This window comes from Xiphophorus hellerii, chromosome 7, assembly GCF_003331165.1.
Source record: "Xiphophorus hellerii strain 12219 chromosome 7, Xiphophorus_hellerii-4.1, whole genome shotgun sequence".
Classification (NCBI taxonomy): Eukaryota; Metazoa; Chordata; class Actinopteri; order Cyprinodontiformes; family Poeciliidae; genus Xiphophorus; species Xiphophorus hellerii.
The window spans coordinates 2,218,020-2,236,396 of record NC_045678.1 but is presented as its reverse complement, the minus strand read 5'-3'; the positions used below and the strand labels follow the sequence as shown (position 1 = coordinate 2,236,396).

Below are 18,377 nucleotides of genomic sequence, written 5' to 3'. Positions count from 1 at the left end.
GCACTTTGACCTTTAAGTGTCACTGAAGGAAGTGAGAACATCGTCCTTTAAGCCACACGATGGTTGTATTTGTTAAACGTGTTGATACAAACCTGAGTGATTTAAATGTTCTGTAAAATTTTTATGTTCCCTCACTCTACATCACGTGTTGTAACGAACTCACTGGATGTCATGTGAGTCGTGATGTGTCTTTGCATCTGAATCCAGGAGATCTGAACACCACATGACTTATGTTTGTAGTCTGAAGTCTGCATCATGCTCAGTTTCTATGCACTCCAAATCTGGACCAAACTTTCAGAAAACTGCAAAATAGCTGAAAGACTGAGTTTCTTTAAATCAAAGCTGAAAACCCACCTGCTTAGAGCTGCCTTTGTTGATGGCGGTTGACAAAATGTAATGTTTATTGTTTCACATTTGGTGACTGTATGATGTCTTTATGATGTAAAGCACTTTGAACTGCCTTGTTGCTGAAAACGTGATATACAAATACATTTGACTTGACTTGGAATGGAAGCTCAGAGTGACTCCCCCTCCAAAAAACATCTGAACTACATTTCATCAAGTCAGCAACATGTAGACACAAGATTTAGTTTTTGTCAGTTTTATTTTTTTATGAATCAAACTATGTTGGCCCTGACCTGCCACTGATCTTTTAGTTCTAACAGTTAGAACCAAACTGTTCTAACTGTTTAGAACTGTTAGAACAGAACAAATTTTTTGTGCAAATTTTTTTCTGCGCAAAAAAATTAGTTTTTTGTGCAGAAAAATTAGTTTTTTGTGCAGAAAAATAAAATTAAAAAGGAAAAATAAGAAAAACTGACTTATTCGTTTTAATATTTAGATTTGTGTTTTAGTGCTGTTAATATTTCAATTCATATCGATGTTGATAAGATTACTGGTAATCTTATCAACTACTGGTAAGATTAATGTAATTTAGTTGTGGAAAATTTATTAAAAAACTGAAAATGGCAAAATCTGTATTTCTTACACACACACATGCCCACACACACATCAGTGAACTCAGTGGTCCCCAACCTTTTTATTACAGCGGACCGGTCAAGACTTGGCAATTTTGCTGCGGCCTGGAACCGTCAGATAATGCTTCTGCATGTTCGAGTTCCAGCTAAAGCCTTTTTTTAAATCTTTTTTTTTTTTTTTTGCCCCAATTTTCCCTTTACGACAATCTTACAACGTCTTGCAGTGTGTGGTGTGTTGAATATGCCCGATTTTAGTTCGGGCATATTCAACATTGTCTTGGCTTGATTTTCGCAGCCTGTGGGTTTTTTCCCTGACTGGGAGCGAGAACGCGGCCTGTTGAATGTGACAGGTAGCCAATCAGAAAGCGAGGTGACATGGCGCAACTGAGAGTCCGGTGGACATCGGAGGTGATATGTGGAAATGTTTATTACTACATGTAAAGGCCATTTTTATATATGTTTATTATATCTGGTTATGTTTAGTCAGTTAAAAATGTTAACTATGAAAAAACATAACTCACCTCCAAATCATAGTGCAGCAAATAGCAGCGGCTGCTCCCACCGTCTTTTATCAAACGCCTTTTCTTTTTGTTCCATCTTTTATCGCTTAAATGAGCCACAAACTATCACTGCTGCTTCTACACCGTCATCCATGTTTGATTATTCCAAATTCACGTTTGGTATGTTGGGGGTTTTACTGGATTTTCTTCTGGAATCAGGATGTTTGTGAGTGGAATCGGTTCTGTGCTGTGTTGCTGCTGCCGTGTGTCTGGACTCACGAACCGACCGAACCTGTTGGATTTTTATCGGCTCTGTGGTCACAGAAGTTTGGAAAATCGGCCGACAATCCTTAAATCGTGCCGTGAACCAAACCTAACACTCACAAGCTCCACACCTCTCGTCTCAACCACTGCCCTAACTTTCTCTGACTCTGGTCGCTATGGTAACGTTTACATATCCCTTCAAAATAAGATACAGATGCGCCACAAAAACGAACATTTTACTTTCATGGAAATTTTAACTCACGATAACGACTAATGGAGCCCTGAGCTTGTTTCTCTACAACCAGACGATCCATCTGGGAGTGACGAGAGATGATGACACCAGAAGTGTTGCTTATGCACAGGGTGTTTGGTCTCTACGTGGCGAAGTAGTTTGAAGGCTTCATTACCTCATTAACAAGCCGGTCACCATATCATGCAGAGCTTGGAATGTGGGAATCACCTACCAGAATAAATCCATTCTCCTGTCTCTTCTCTGGGCCTTTTCTCTTCCCAAAGAAACTTTCCAAAGATATTTGTTTACTCGTTACTCATTTTGCTGCTTGTCGGGCAAGATGTAACCGAGAGGATCCGGTTAAAGGATTTTCAACATAAAAGATCCTCCAGACTCATAATACATAAAACGGAAATATTTAATTATTTCTAGCTGTACCAATTGGTCCACGAACCGGTACCGGTCCGCAGCCCAGGGGTTGGGAACCACGGTATATAAATATCGAAGGTGAAACGGCTCTCCTGGTCACCAAGCCGAGGAGGCAAAGTGTCCATTTCACCGCCCAGACAGACATTTCCACCAAACCGGAACCGGTCCTCCAGCTACACTGAGGTCATCATCTCATCCCCGACCGAACTGCAGAACAAGAACTTCTTCTTCTCCTCCTCCAGCTGCAGCTTCATCACACCATCCAGGCGCTAAACCAGACAGATAAGTCCCGCCCACTCCCTGAAGGCGCTGTCCAATCAGAATCTAGAACGCCCCGCCACCCATAGAACCCCGTCTGCTTCTCATTCCTGGATCCTTTAACTTTGTTTATTCCTTTACTGATGAACAACAAATCCTGTAAGTTTGAAAACATTTGCTCATTATTTGCCAAAGTTACTTGGGGGGAACCAAACATTTCAGCTTCCAGAAATAATCTGTCCCCGTCCATAACATGGGAACAGAAAACCAACACACACATTATTAACTCTGTAACATTTGAATGTTGATTGTTTTTCCCTAAAACTGATCATTGAGAGAAGCAGGACTGGATCATCACACACTCACACAGATGTTTGTATTTACACTGCTGAACGATCAAGTTAGCATTAGCTAGCATGTTGTCAGTCAGTGTTTATCACAGCGTAACAAAGTAAGTTATTCTAACTCGCGTCATCTCGCTACTGTCTTAATGAGCCGTAAGCATTAAATGCAGGCGAGTCTATAAATGAGAGAGAAAATGCTCCAAACGTCTGATATTAGCTATTAACTAGCGATATTAAAGCCATTTTGTTGACGGTAACATCATCAACTCTCAATGAGATAAACCGAGTTCCGTTTTCATGAAAAAACTAAATACCGCACAATTCAAATTTAGCGCGCAAAGCACAAATAAAACCATTTCTCCCTATTCTGGTCACAACCAGAGGAAATGCCGTGATGAAGCTTCCTTCATCACGGCATTTGACAATCTAAGCCTTCAGAAACAGAAATAATGCAATAAAAAGCAGCGGGTTGAGGCAGCGTGAGCTTCACACACGATGTGCTAACAATAAAACCCAACGGCTGCAGACGCCGCAAAGCTGCGGGAGTTGCGCCGGGAGAAGAGAGGCGATCTGCGGTGGCTGCCGCTTGTAAATTATTTAATTATCCGAACTGTAAATAATTTAAATAGTTAAATAGATGGTTTGGCATGCGCAGTAAAGTGGCTGCTGACCCAACGTTACTTCTTACGTGACGACATAAGGCTACTGTGCGGGCGGGTACTGCCTATGACGTGTGGACGGACGTCATAAGTCAGGGTCTTTATTTGCTCATTCTTTTTCCCTAAACCTCACTTCGCACTCATTCCTCGCATCAATCTTATCTTCAAACCTGAGATATAGTCATGCTAAGTGGACAGAGATCACCATCCATAGAGACCCAGACTGTCACCATGGAAGCCCTGATGGCTACGATCGACCCGTTTTTAAAAAGCATCACCCGGAAGGAGTGGTTGAAACTCGCAAACGGGAACCCAGAACCCAGCACCACCTGTGCTCTGCAGAAGACTTTGGAAGGCATCTTGGAGCTGTTTTCATGCATGGTTCTGCATAGTGTATATAAGGAAAGCTGCACTATGAAAGATTTGAAGGTGGCCGTGGGGAACAAAGTTCCCGAAGCCTTTGCCAAAGTCCTGGAGATCAACGAAGACATCAGTACTGAGAACACACGAAATTTAAACAGGCTCATTGTACAGTATCTGCTGGCTAAAGTTAATCACAGCTTGGACTCGGGTACAAGAGATTGTGTTGAGGAAGCACCTTGTATGGCAATGATCGGACAAATGGTTGATGAAACCAGTTTGATTTTGAAGGACCTTTCGGATAAATTGCGCGCATCTGGTCAGGATTTTACGAAACCAGCCGATGGGGAATCTTGTGAGCCGAAATCCAAGATTAATGGCCTGATGGGGAAGATAAAGAGATTTTTTAGAAATGTCACTGGTAAATATTCATCAAAGGTGGCTCCACTCATCGTCCAAGAACAACCAGAAACGTCTTTCCCAGAGTCTCAGTCAACCAAAGATTTACAGGTACTAGAATGGAAACCAAAGTTGGATGAAACATCACCCGTGGTAGCCTTCTGTCAGCCAGAGATCTTGTTGACTGAAAATCTACTGGAGAGTGAATCAGAACCGGAGTCCAGCTCTGACGATAGCTCTGATGGTTCCTCATCTGCCTTCACACCTGGGAAGGAAGATCTGTGGGACAGTCGGATATCAGTTTCCTCAGTGCTGGACTATGAAGGCAATGAGGGGATAACAGAGTCTCAGGTTTGTTCTGGAGAGGAGCAGGTTTCCCATCCAGTTCCAAATTTAAAACCTTCATCCGAAATCTGTGACGGCATGATTTCTGCTGAGCTGCAACAGGAGAAACCAGAATTGGAGTCAATCAGCGAGCCAAAGGATGTCGAGTCTGAAGAGATAAAGATGAGAAAAAAGGCCATGAGAAGTCTGGTCAGAGATGTGATCCAGAGACTTATTTACAAGTCAGGACAGAGATACTACGCTGAAGAAGTATATAATGACATCTGTGATCGACTCTCTGAAAAACTCTGGTCTGAAACCAGACCAAGAGTCTTCAATATGAGCCCGGACAAGATTAGACGCCAGGGCCAGGCTATCTTCAAGAACCTTCTGAAGGAGTGCAAAAAGGCAGAAAACATCCTCCTTCTCCTGGAGGCAGGGGCGCCAATTATGGAGAGAAATATCTTGACAACGATGGAAAACCAAGTTCAGCCTCGGTGGAAGACATTTAGTTCAATTAAAATGGCGTTCAAGGAAGCGGTAGAGAACCTACGGGAAAACCAACATAGGCTTTACTTGTGGCTGTAAAGGAATTACAGCCACAAGTAAAGCCAGAGGGGGAGTAAAGTATCGTAAGAGTGGGGAGGAGGTCTGACTGTACAAATTCAAAACTTATTATTAGTAATTTCCACTATCAGTAATGTTTGGCCCAACAAACATTACTTGTTCATTTTTAGTTTTTAGGTCATTTTAAACTTGTTCAGTAGTTAGGTCATTTTATACTTGTTTAGTTTTTAGGTCATTTTAAACTTGTTCAGTAGTTAGGTCATTTTATACTTGTTCAGTAGTTAGGTCATTTTATACTTGTTCAGTAGTTAGGTCATTTTATACTTGTTTAGTTTTTAGGTCATTTTAAACTTGTTCAGTAGTTAGGTCATTTTAAACTTGTTCAGTAGTTAGGTCATTTTAAACTTGTTCAGTAGTTAGGTCATTTTATACTTGTTCAGTAGTTAGGTCATTTTATACTTGTTCAGTAGTTAGGTCATTTTATACTTGTTTAGTTTTTAGGTCATTTTAAACTTGTTCAGTAGTTAGGTCATTTTATACTTGTTCAGTAGTTAGGTCATTTTATACTTGTTCAGTAGTTAGGTCATTTTATACTTGTTCAGTAGTTAGGTCATTTTATACTTGTTTAGTTTTTAGGTCATTTTAAACTTGTTCAGTAGTTAGGTCATTTTAAACTTGTTCAGTAGTTAGGTCATTTTAAACTTGTTCAGTAGTTAGGTCATTTTATACTTGTTCAGTAGTTAGGTCATTTTATACTTGTTCAGTAGTTAGGTCATTTTAAACTTGTTTAGTAGTTAGGTCATTTTATACTTGTTTAGTAGTTAGGTCATTTTATACTTGTTCAGTAGTTAGGTCATTTTATACTTGTTCAGTAGTTAGGTCATTTTAAACTTGTTCAGTAGTTAGGTCATTTTAAACTTGTTCAGTAGTTAGGTCATTTTATACTTGTTCAGTAGTTAGGTCATTTTATACTTGTTCAGTAGTTAGGTCATTTTAAACTTGTTTAGTAGTTAGGTCATTTTATACTTGTTTAGTTTTTAGGTCATTTTATACTTGTTCAGTAGTTAGGTCATTTTAAACTTGTTTAGTAGTTAGGTCATTTTATACTTGTTTAGTTTTTAGGTCATTTTATACTTGTTTAGTAGTTAGGTCATTTTATACTTGTTCAGTAGTTAGGTCATTTTATACTTGTTTAGTAGTTAGGTCATTTTATACTTGTTTAGTTTTTAGGTCATTTTAAACTTGTTCAGTAGTTAGGTCATTTTAAACTTGTTCAGTAGTTAGGTCATTTTAAACTTGTTCAGTAGTTAGGTCATTTTAAACTTGTTCAGTAGTTAGGTCATTTTATACTTGTTCAGTAGTTAGGTCATTTTATACTTGTTCAGTAGTTAGGTCATTTTAAACTTGTTTAGTAGTTAGGTCATTTTATACTTGTTTAGTTTTTAGGTCATTTTAAACTTGTTCAGTAGTTAGGTCATTTTAAACTTGTTTAGTTTTTAGGTCATTTTAAACTTGTTCAGTAGTTCTTTATCATTTTTAGCCAAAGTTATTAAGAGCTGTGGTAGAGGGTCTTAAGGCTGACCCCTGGACCTGGGGTCAATATGGGAAACATACTGCATTTTCTTTGAATTATACAAAAATCTATAACATGATGCCTGAAATCAGGAAAAATATGTGATTGCAATAATGTTGCGAAAATTTTCCATTATTATGTTGATTGTAATTAACCTACATTTAGAAAAGAGGCAGCTTTATATAAGAGAACACATTAAATAATGCCGCCAACCTTCTCTCTAAGCTTTAATATTTCAGCTCGTATTCAGTCTATCCAACTGTTTGAATTTATCCTCAATATAAATTCCATAAATGTTTATATAATAAGCTATCTAATGTTGCATGATTAGTTTTATTCTAAATGGTTTTGTTGAGAAGAGTTGTTGAGAAAACACTTATTCTTACTGCTGCTAAAATAACATGTTTTTTTCAATTATAATAACATTGTCAACAGCATTTATTTTAATACTTAAAATATGTAGACTTTTTTTTGTTATGTAAGTGCATGTATAAATATATATATGCATATATGTTGGATTCATAATTTTCTCAAATAAAGAATGTTCAAAAAAAAAAGTAGACTTAAGTAGAATTCACAAACAGAAAAATGTAGGAGCAGTTATCACAAATGTATGGCACATCAAACATTTTATAATAACAACCTGTTTGAGAGTGAATGCTCAGGTAGCTAACCTGTAATTAGCCGCTCATCAGATACAGTGTGTTCCAACATTATGATGGTGTTTTTTTGTGATGGATATATTTTGAACAGCCAAATTCTTTTCCTGTTGACAAGTATCATTATTTGAGGCAGGTGACTGGCAGTGCACAGCAATAGCTGTGTTACTCTGTGTATGTCACTTTATGTACACACAGTAAGTACATACACACAGTATGTAAAGTGATTTACATACTCTGCGTATGTAAATAACAGAGTATGTGGTTTCCATACGCAGGTTTTCTTTTCTGGCTCAGTCTTAATTCAGTCATGGATGAAGAGAGGGAATCACAGAACAGAACACACACACACACACACACACACACACACACACACGCTCACCCCCCCACACACCCCTATGGTGCCATTGCAGGCCAGTTAACCTAACATGTATATATTTAGGTTGTTGGAGGAAACCAGAGTTGCTGGTTAGTTGGAACCTTCTTGCTACAAGAACTCGTTTCCATGGTGAACAACTGTTCACCATGGAAACGAGTTAAAAGGGTTTGTGTTACTGGCTAACCCTTTGGTCATGTCATTCTCAGTGAGTCACTGCCAGGTTTCCTGTTATTCAGTGCTGCTGCTGAGGCCCATGTGCAAAACATATGGTGGGCAAGCTTCTGCTTTTTGACACAGTTGAATGAAATTAATTGTTTACATTTACATTATAGATTGAAAGCCTAATTTTTGTTTAAATTTGGCTTCGAAAATGCACTTTGACCTTTAAGTGTCACTGAAGGAAGTGAGAACATCGTCCTTTAAGCCACACGATGGTTGTATTTGTTAAACGTGTTGATACAAACCTGAGTGATTTAAATGTTCTGTAAAATTTTTATGTTCCCTCACTCTACATCACGTGTTGTAACGAACTCACTGGATGTCATGTGAGTCGTGATGTGTCTTTGCATCTGAATCCAGGAGATCTGAACACCACATGACTTATGTTTGTAGTCTGAAGTCTGCATCATGCTCAGTTTCTATGCACTCCAAATCTGGACCAAACTTTCAGAAAACTGCAAAACAGCTGAAAGACTGAGTTTCTTTAAATCAAAGCTGAAAACCCACCTGCTTAGAGCTGCCTTTGTTGATGGCGGTTGACAAAATGTAATGTTTATTGTTTCACATTTGGTGACTGTATGATGTCTTTATGATGTAAAGCACTTTGAACTGCCTTGTTGCTGAAAACGTGATATACAAATACATTTGACTTGACTTGGAATGGAAGCTCAGAGTGACTCCCCCTCCAAAAAACATCTGAACTACATTTCATCAAGTCAGCAACATGTAGACACAAGATTTAGTTTTTGTCAGTTTTATTTTTTTATGAATCAAACTATGTTGGCCCTGACCTGCCACTGATCTTTTAGTTCTAACAGTTAGAACCAAACTGTTCTAACTGTTTAGAACTGTTAGAACAGAACAAATTTTTTGTGCAAATTTTTTTCTGCGCAAAAAAATTAGTTTTTTGTGCAGAAAAATTAGTTTTTTGTGCAGAAAAATAAAATTAAAAAGGAAAAATAAGAAAAACTGACTTATTCGTTTTAATATTTAGATTTGTGTTTTAGTGCTGTTAATATTTCAATTCATATCGATGTTGATAAGATTACTGGTAATCTTATCAACTACTGGTAAGATTAATGTAATTTAGTTGTGGAAAATTTATTAAAAAACTGAAAATGGCAAAATCTGTATTTCTTACACACACACATGCCCACACACACATCAGTGAACTCAGTGGTCCCCAACCTTTTTATTACAGCGGACCGGTCAAGACTTGGCAATTTTGCTGCGGCCTGGAACCGTCAGATAATGCTTCTGCATGTTCGAGTTCCAGCTAAAGCCTTTTTTTAAATCTTTTTTTTTTTTTTTTGCCCCAGTTTTCCCTTTACGACAATCTTACAACGTCTTGCAGTGTGTGGTGTGTTGAATATGCCCGATTTTAGTTCGGGCATATTCAACATTGTCTTGGCTTGATTTTCGCAGCCTGTGGGTTTTTTCCCTGACTGGGAGCGAGAACGCGGCCTGTTGAATGTGACAGGTAGCCAATCAGAAAGCGAGGTGACATGGCGCAACTGAGAGTCCGGTGGACATCGGAGGTGATATGTGGAAATGTTTATTACTACATGTAAAGGCCATTTTTATATATGTTTATTATATCTGGTTATGTTTAGTCAGTTAAAAATGTTAACTATGAAAAAACATAACTCACCTCCAAATCATAGTGCAGCAAATAGCAGCGGCTGCTCCCACCGTCTTTTATCAAACGCCTTTTCTTTTTGTTCCATCTTTTATCGCTTAAATGAGCCACAAACTATCACTGCTGCTTCTACACCGTCATCCATGTTTGATTATTCCAAATTCACGTTTGGTATGTTGGGGGTTTTACTGGATTTTCTTCTGGAATCAGGATGTTTGTGAGTGGAATCGGTTCTGTGCTGTGTTGCTGCTGCCGTGTGTCTGGACTCACGAACCGACCGAACCTGTTGGATTTTTATCGGCTCTGTGGTCACAGAAGTTTGGAAAATCGGCCGACAATCCTTAAATCGTGCCGTGAATCAAACCTAACACTCACAAGCTCCACACCTCTCGTCTCAACCACTGCCCTAACTTTCTCTGACTCTGGTCGCTATGGTAACGTTTACATATCCCTTCAAAATAAGATACAGATGCGCCACAAAAACGAACATTTTACTTTCATGGAAATTTTAACTCACGATAACGACTAATGGAGCCCTGAGCTTGTTTCTCTACAACCAGACGATCCATCTGGGAGTGACGAGAGATGATGACACCAGAAGTGTTGCTTATGCACAGGGTGTTTGGTCTCTACGTGGCGAAGTAGTTTGAAGGCTTCATTACCTCATTAACAAGCCGGTCACCATATCATGCAGAGCTTGGAATGTGGGAATCACCTACCAGAATAAATCCATTCTCCTGTCTCTTCTCTGGGCCTTTTCTCTTCCCAAAGAAACTTTCCAAAGATATTTGTTTACTCGTTACTCATTTTGCTGCTTGTCGGGCAAGATGTAACCGAGAGAATCCGGTTAAAGGATTTTCAACATAAAAGATCCTCCAGACTCATAATACATAAAACGGAAATATTTAATTATTTCTAGCTGTACCAATTGGTCCACGAACCGGTACCGGTCCGCAGCCCAGGGGTTGGGAACCACGGTATATAAATATCGAAGGTGAAACGGCTCTCCTGGTCACCAAGCCGAGGAGGCAAAGTGTCCATTTCACCGCCCAGACAGACATTTCCACCAAACCGGAACCGGTCCTCCAGCTACACTGAGGTCATCATCTCATCCCCGACCGAACTGCAGAACAAGAACTTCTTCTTCTCCTCCTCCAGCTGCAGCTTCATCACACCATAGACATAATATATGGATAGACGCCTCATGGGCCGCTCTCGCCTATTGGAGCTGACGAGATTTAGGGCGGCCATCTTGGAGCGGTATACCACTCCACTCAGCCTTATATATTTGGCAGGCACAATAAAGGATCAGCGCATTTAATAGATCATAACACGCTGAATAGTAATCACATTGTCACATAATTAAATTTTAGGCATACAGCTATTAAAATTGCATGTATAGGAACGTATAGTTTAGCATATTTAAATAATTTTGGTGGAATACAATGTTTTAAAGTATGACATGTTTTGCAAGATACAACCAAAGATGCAATTTATTCACACACATTATGTATATATTCCGATAATCTCATATATACACACATGCATACTTATCTGTTGTGACAGTATTTACATATTCATTACATTTTTACACAATCTAATAGCCTTATACATACACACATATATATATATACGTATATATATGTATATATATATGTGTATATATATATATATATATATATATATATATATATACATACACACACAAACACATACTTATCTGTTGTGACAACAATATTTACATATTCATTACATTTTTACACAATCTAATAGCCTTGAAATAGGACAGTTTTGCAGAGCTTTTTTCTGGTGTTGCCTTTCTGCAAACCAAGACATGTGACTTTTGCAATGTGGTGCATCCTTATCTTCAGAAACACAGACACAACCAATGACAGCAAGTCAGAATGGTGATTGTCAATGCCAAATTGTGTCTCCTGAGTGTGTCCCCCAAGCTGGAAAACATCTTCTGTTCCAATGTCTTCACGGACTATGTATGTGACGGCGGACAGCTTAGGAGGATGGTTTGGTGAAGCACCACGAATCACCCTCTCTGCAGCTCTCACCACCTTCACTACGCCTTGTGAGGGAATCACTAACCCGCCATTATTTTTCAAAGTGAGAAGATGGTAGTTCTCATCAAATGAAGACGGTGTGGCATCTTGAATCAAACTGACTCGACATGGGTCACAGGTTAGTTTACGCAGAATCTGCCTCACAACAAATCCAGATATGTAAACCAAGGCATTTTCTACCAGACCACCAAACTTGGTCGGAAGATAGCTGTGGTCGTCCAGAATGGCTGAAATCCTAGCAAAAGGACAGGGATGCTCTTCATTAGATTCAGGAGAGGACATTTCAACAGCAGACAGGGACACGGTGTTGTCTTGTGCTGCCACATTGCCAGTCTCACTGGGTGTAACCCCACACCGAACCATCAGCCGGCGGAAGATGGCCTGGAACTGGCATGCTGATGGGTTGTTATTCCAGCCACCTTGAATGGAATACAGGGATACAATACATGTGTTAATCATACGACATAACATATGAACACATTCATGAAGTATATTTTATGAAGTTATTCTAACTGAAAGGACATCAACAGTACCTGATGCTCTGATGGAATTAAACAGGAGCTCCAAGTGATCTTGGCTGAACCTGTATGTGAGGACATACCGCTGCACTTGGAGCAGTTCAGGAATCATCAGCAGTAACGTGTCAATGTTGATGACAAATCCAATGACAGAGAGGTACCTGCAAAAGAAAAATGTTTTATTGCTCTGAACATGGCTAAACAAGACACCTCAAAAAAGCACCACAGAAAAGCATAATGATGCTGCTTCAAACGGTATTTTCAGAAACCACCAATATGAACTTGAACCAGAACACATACAATCAGTGTTGTATAAAGTACTGGAATCTCAGAGTCAAGTAAAAGTACAAGTACCTCTCCAAAATACGACTTTGGTAAAAGTCGAAGTCACTGACTGAAATGTTACTTGAGTAAAAGTCTTAAAGTATCTGAAACTTCTTGTACTTAAGTATGGAAATTACTGTAAAAATGGATGTACTCAAGTAATGTAATGAAAAGTACAAGTAAAAAGTAAAACAAGGCAAGTTTGAATGACATTTCTTATATCTTGGTAAACTTGTCAAATAAACTTAAAATAATGTACCCAACCAAGTGCAGGCAAAATGAAACCTGCTAATAAATTGTTCCAGTTTTAAAGAGTAGCACATGTTAATGGTTTGTGGTTTTGAACTTGCATGCCTTTCCTATATTCGTTAAATTTAGTCTAAATTGCTATCGCTATGGCTTCTGTCCCCCATTGAACTAGGGTGACCAGACGTCCTCTTTTTCCCGGACATGTCCTACTTTTCAGACCTAAAAAGATGTCCGGGGGGAATTTAAAAATTGTCCGGGATTTTGGTCAATTGCCTCAAAACACATTACATAGCTTACAGTGGATTATAGGGCACGGCGCTGCGTGTCACGTAATCCCTGAGCCGCGTCAGTGCGGGCAGCACTCTTCTCGACCCACCCTCCCACCCGATGCAAGGTGTTCCGATTTCTGATTTCCCCAACAATGGGAGAAGCGAAACAGGTGTATCCTATTGGAGGTGATGAACAAGCCAGGCAAGCAGGCTACGACTTTGTTCGGTAGCCTGCTTGCTAATCAGTAGGTGGGGTCAAAACACTTCGTTTCTCTCTCTCGCTTTTTTGTAACGAGTAACTAAACCACACATTGAAAATGTATCGGAGTAAAAGTACGCAATTAAGTTCGGAAATATAGTGAAGTAAAAGTGAAAGTCATCAAACATTTTCATACTCCAGGAAAGTATGAAGTACTCCAAAATGTACTTAAGTAAAGTAGTGAAGTATTTTTACTTCGTTACTATACAACACTGCATACAATACATACCTTTTTCACACTTACCTATAGTTAATTTTTTAAATAATGTACTTACCATTTAAAAGCATTAGGGACCTGTAACACACTGAAGAAAAGACGATTCCAACAGAAACAAAACTGCAGATCTTAAAAAATTTAAACAAGAGAACATTGTTTAAAATGTAAAATAAAATCATTTTTGTACAGTTCTTTTCTCGACACTCTAAGACACTTAACATATATCTTTTTTATTCATTTCTCATTCTTGGTGGTTTGGAGCCACAGCCCAGCTTGGGTCAGTTTGATAGAAGCGGTACTGCCATTCTGCACTGACATTCACTCTGACCATCACCAAACACACAATCACATACATACACAATCATAGCAACATAATGTACATAAAATATGATTTCTGCACAAAATATATGTTGTGTAATACATACCAAGAAGCATCGGGGATCTGAAATACACTGAAGACAAGATAATTAAGACAAACAAAACAGACTGTGTGACAAAATGCAAAACATTTTAACAGTAACATCTTATGAACTTGATGCAGAGAACAGTCCATCTTAAGAACTTGATGGATAACAGAACAGAAATCAGGAACTTCTCATGCACTATTTTAATAAACCTCTTAGATCGGTGAAGGGGTGTTCCATCTTTCGTCAACAAAGTGAGCAAGTACTCCCGGGCTCTTGACAAAAATGCTTTTCTTTCCATCCAATTCCAAGATCCCATGGGAGCTTTGAATCCTTTAGCAAGAACTACTTTGGGCTTTTGTGGAGGTTATTGTAGTTCTGTAGTTTTCAACCTTAAATGTAAAAACCTTATGAATATGGACTTCACAGTATATACTACCTGTACATAAACACACATATATCCCTTAAGGCTAACATTATGCACATTTCTGAATGCTAATGAACTTTTAATAATGCACCTACTCTTTGAAGGTGAACTGGGAAGCTGAAAATTCATGGTATCACATCAGCTCTCAGTCTGACAATCTGACCTGTTTTGTCAAAATCCTCCGTTTTGAAATGCTCACTGCATAGTACAGATGAATCACTTGCAGTGAATCCATCCCTCCTCAAAGCTATTTCCCACCTCTTCCTCCTCTCTTTATCTTTTGGAAACCTTTAAAACAAAAACGTGATATCTGGGAGTGTGTACACAAAAACATTGTCCGAATGAGGTCCATGTTATTTGCAACGGTTGAAACTAAGGAGCCTTGTTGCCTGCTTAAGCTGAGCATTCAGAAAAACGTTACACTCACTATTTTTGATCTTCATATTTTAAAGAACATAAAACTCCAAATTTGATTAAAATTTGTTGATAATGATAATTAAACAAAGCTACTGAAATTGTGAGTAGGCCTGTTTGAAACATATTCCTGTCATCAAATCTCCGGCTGAAGACCGATAGCTAACATTTGCTGTCATTTCGCTGGTGGGCATAAATACAGTACAGTAATATTACATTCACAACATACTAACAATAATATGTCATTCTTACTTGTGAAAAGTTATCCCCCGGTCCCTGACATCAACAGTTCGTAGATTTAAACACGAATAAGCCGAGCAGAACTGAGGCATCTTCTGTTGTTTTGGTTCAGCAAAGTACGAGGGTATACCGCTCTAAGATGGCCGCCGTATTTCCTGCGCCGGAGCGGCCAATGCGGCGTCTACCCTTATATTATGTCTATGCATCACACCATCCAGGCGCTAAACCAGACAGATAAGTCCCGCCCACTCCCTGAAGGCGCTGTCCAATCAGAATCTAGAACGCCCCGCCACCCATAGAACCCCGTCTGCTTCTCATTCCTGGATCCTTTAACTTTGTTTATTCCTTTACTGATGAACAACAAATCCTGTAAGTTTGAAAACATTTGCTCATTATTTGCCAAAGTTACTTGGGGGGGAACCAAACATTTCAGCTTCCAGAAATAATCTGTCCCCGTCCATAACATGGGAACAGAGAACCAACACACACATTATTAACTCTGTAACATTTGAATGTTGATTGTTTTTCCCTAAAACTGATCATTGAGAGAAGCAGGACTGGATCATCACACACTCACACAGATGTTTGTATTTACACTGCTGAACGAACAAGTTAGCATTAGCTAGCATGTTGTCAGTCAGTGTTTATCACAGCGTAACAAAGTAAGTTATTCTAACTCGCGTCATCTCGCTACTGTCTTAATGAGCCGTAAGCATTAAATGCAGGCGAGTCTATAAATGAGAGAGAAAATGCTCCAAACGTCTGATATTAGCTATTAACTAGCGATATTAAAGCCATTTTGTTGACGGTAACATCATCAACTCTCAATGAGATAAACCGAGTTCCGTTTTCATGAAAAAACTAAATACCGCACAATTCAAATTTAGCGCGCAAAGCACAAATAAAACCATTTCTCCCTATTCTGGTCACAACCAGAGGAAATGCCGTGATGAAGCTTCCTTCATCACGGCATTTGACAATCTAAGCCTTCAGAAACAGAAATAATGCAATAAAAAGCAGCGGGTTGAGGCAGCGTGAGCTTCACACACGATGTGCTAACAATAAAACCCAACGGCTGCAGACGCCGCAAAGCTGCGGGAGTTGCGCCGGGAGAAGAGAGGCGATCTGCGGTGGCTGCCGCTTGTAAATTATTTAATTATCCGAACTGTAAATAATTTAAATAGTTAAATAGATGGTTTGGCATGCGCAGTAAAGTGGCTGCTGACGCAACGTGACTTCTTACGTGACGACATAAGGCTACTGTGCGGGCGGGTACTGCCTATGACGTGTGGACGGACGTCATAAGTCAGGGTCTTTATTTGCTCGTTCTTTTTCCCTAAACCTCACTTCGCACTCATTCCTCGCATCAATCTTATCTTCAAACCTGAGATATAGTCATGCTAAGTGGACAGAGATCACCATCCATAGAGACCCAGACTGTCACCATGGAAGCCCTGATGGCTACGATCGACCCGTTTTTAAAAAGCATCACCCGGAAGGAGTGGTTGAAACTCGCAAACGGGAACCCAGAAGCCAGCACCACCTGTGCTCTGCAGAAGACTTTGGAAGGCATCTTGGAGCTGTTTTCATGCATGGTTCTGCATAGTGTATATAAGGAAAGCTGCACTATGAAAGATTTGAAGGTGGCCGTGGGGAACAAAGTTCCCGAAGCCTTTGCCAAAGTCCTGGAGATCAACGAAGACGTCAGTACTGAGAACACACGAAATTTAAACAGGCTCATTGTACAGTATCTGCTGGCTAAAGTTAATCACAGCTTGGACTCGGGTACAAGAGATTGTGTTGAGGAAGCACCTTGTATGGCAATGATCGGACAAATGGTTGATGAAACCAGTTTGATTTTGAAGGACCTTTCGGATAAATTGCGCGCATCTGGTCAGGATTTTACGAAACCAGCCGATGGGGAATCTTGTGAGCCGAAATCCAAGATTAATGGCCTGATGGGGAAGATAAAGAGATTTTTTAGAAATGTCACCGGTAAATATTCATCAAAGGTGGCTCCACTCATCGTCCAAGAACAACCAGAAACGTCTTTCCCAGAGTCTCAGTCAACCAAAGATTTACAGGTACTAGAATGGAAACCAAAGTTGGATGAAACATCACCCGTGGTAGCCTTCTGTCAGCCAGAGATCTTGTTGACTGAAAATCTACTGGAGAGTGAATCAGAACCGGAGTCCAGCTCTGACGATAGCTCTGATGGTTCCTCATCTGCCTTCACACCTGGGAAGGAAGATCTGTGGGACAGTCGGATATCAGTTTCCTCAGTGCTGGACTATGAAGGCAATGAGGGGATAACAGAGTCTCAGGTTTGTTCTGGAGAGGAGCAGGTTTCCCATCCAGTTCCAAATTTAAAACCTTCATCCGAAATCTGTGACGGCATGATTTCTGCTGAGCTGCAACAGGAGAAACCAGAATTGGAGTCAATCAGCGAGCCAAAGGATGTCGAGTCTGAAGAGATAAAGTTGAGAAAAAAGGCCATGAGAAGTCTGGTCAGAGATGTGATCCAGAGACTTATTTACAAGTCAGGACAGAGATACTACGCTGAAGAAGTATATAATGACATCTGTGATCGACTCTCTGAAAAACTCTGGTCTGAAACCAGACCAAGAGTCTTCAATATGAGCCCGGACAAGATTAGACGCCAGGGCCAGGCTATCTTCAAGAACCTTCTGAAGGAGTGCAAAAAGGCAGAAAAAATCCTCCTTCTCCTGGAGGCAGGGGCGCCAATTATGGAGAGAAATATCTTGACAACGATGGAAAACCAAGTTCAGCCTCGGTGGAAGACATTTAGTTCAATTAAAATGGCGTTCAAGGAAGCGGTAGAGAACCTACGGGAAAACCAACATAGGCTTTACTTGTGGCTGTAAAGGAATTACAGCCACAAGTAAAGCGAGGGGGAGTAAAGTATCGTAAGAGTGGGGAGGAGGTCTGACTGTACAAATTCAAAACTTATTATTAGTAATTTCCAATATCAGTAATGTTTGGCCCAACAAACATTACTTGTTCATTTTTAGTTTTTAGGTCATTTTAAACTTGTTCAGTAGTTAGGTCATTTTATACTTGTTCAGTAGTTAGGTCATTTTATACTTGTTCAGTAGTTAGGTCATTTTATACTTGTTCAGTAGTTAGGTCATTTTATACTTGTTTAGTAGTTAGGTCATTTTAAACTTGTTTAGTAGTTAGG

The 18,377-nt window shown here is 39.5% G+C and overlaps 2 protein-coding genes and 1 long non-coding RNA gene across 7 annotated transcripts in view; 1 reads left to right on the top strand and 2 right to left on the bottom strand.

Moving 5' to 3' along the window:
• Window positions 1-18,377, top strand: part of pikfyve (phosphoinositide kinase, FYVE finger containing) — a 55,505-nt gene that overhangs the window by 8,885 nt on the left and 28,243 nt on the right. The window lies entirely within an intron of this gene.
• On the bottom strand, window positions 11,477-12,669 carry LOC116722828 (uncharacterized). The gene is made up of 2 exons (XM_032567160.1): window positions 12,388-12,669; window positions 11,477-12,273 (listed from the first exon to the last, which is right to left on the bottom strand). The coding sequence occupies exons 1-2, from the start codon at window positions 12,482-12,484 to the stop codon at window positions 11,549-11,551; spliced, it is 822 nt and encodes a 273-aa protein (XP_032423051.1). The 5' UTR covers window positions 12,485-12,669; the 3' UTR covers window positions 11,477-11,548.
• Window positions 14,436-15,402, bottom strand: LOC116722829 (uncharacterized). Its single transcript, XR_004339844.1, has 3 exons — window positions 15,188-15,402; window positions 14,617-14,809; window positions 14,436-14,486 (listed from the first exon to the last, which is right to left on the bottom strand). It is a non-coding gene; the product is annotated as an uncharacterized LOC116722829 (long non-coding RNA).

What these genes read in the sequence shown, in the direction of transcription:
- LOC116722828 (XM_032567160.1), bottom strand. Translation starts at nt 12,484, where the DNA reads ATGATTCCTGAACTGCTCCAAGTGCAGCGGTATGTCCTCACATACAGG. An exon ending in TAATTCCATCAGAGCATCAG is followed by an intron (nt 12,274 to 12,387) that starts GTACTGTTGATG and finishes ATTCCATTCAAG; the next exon opens with GTGGCTGGAATAACAACCCA.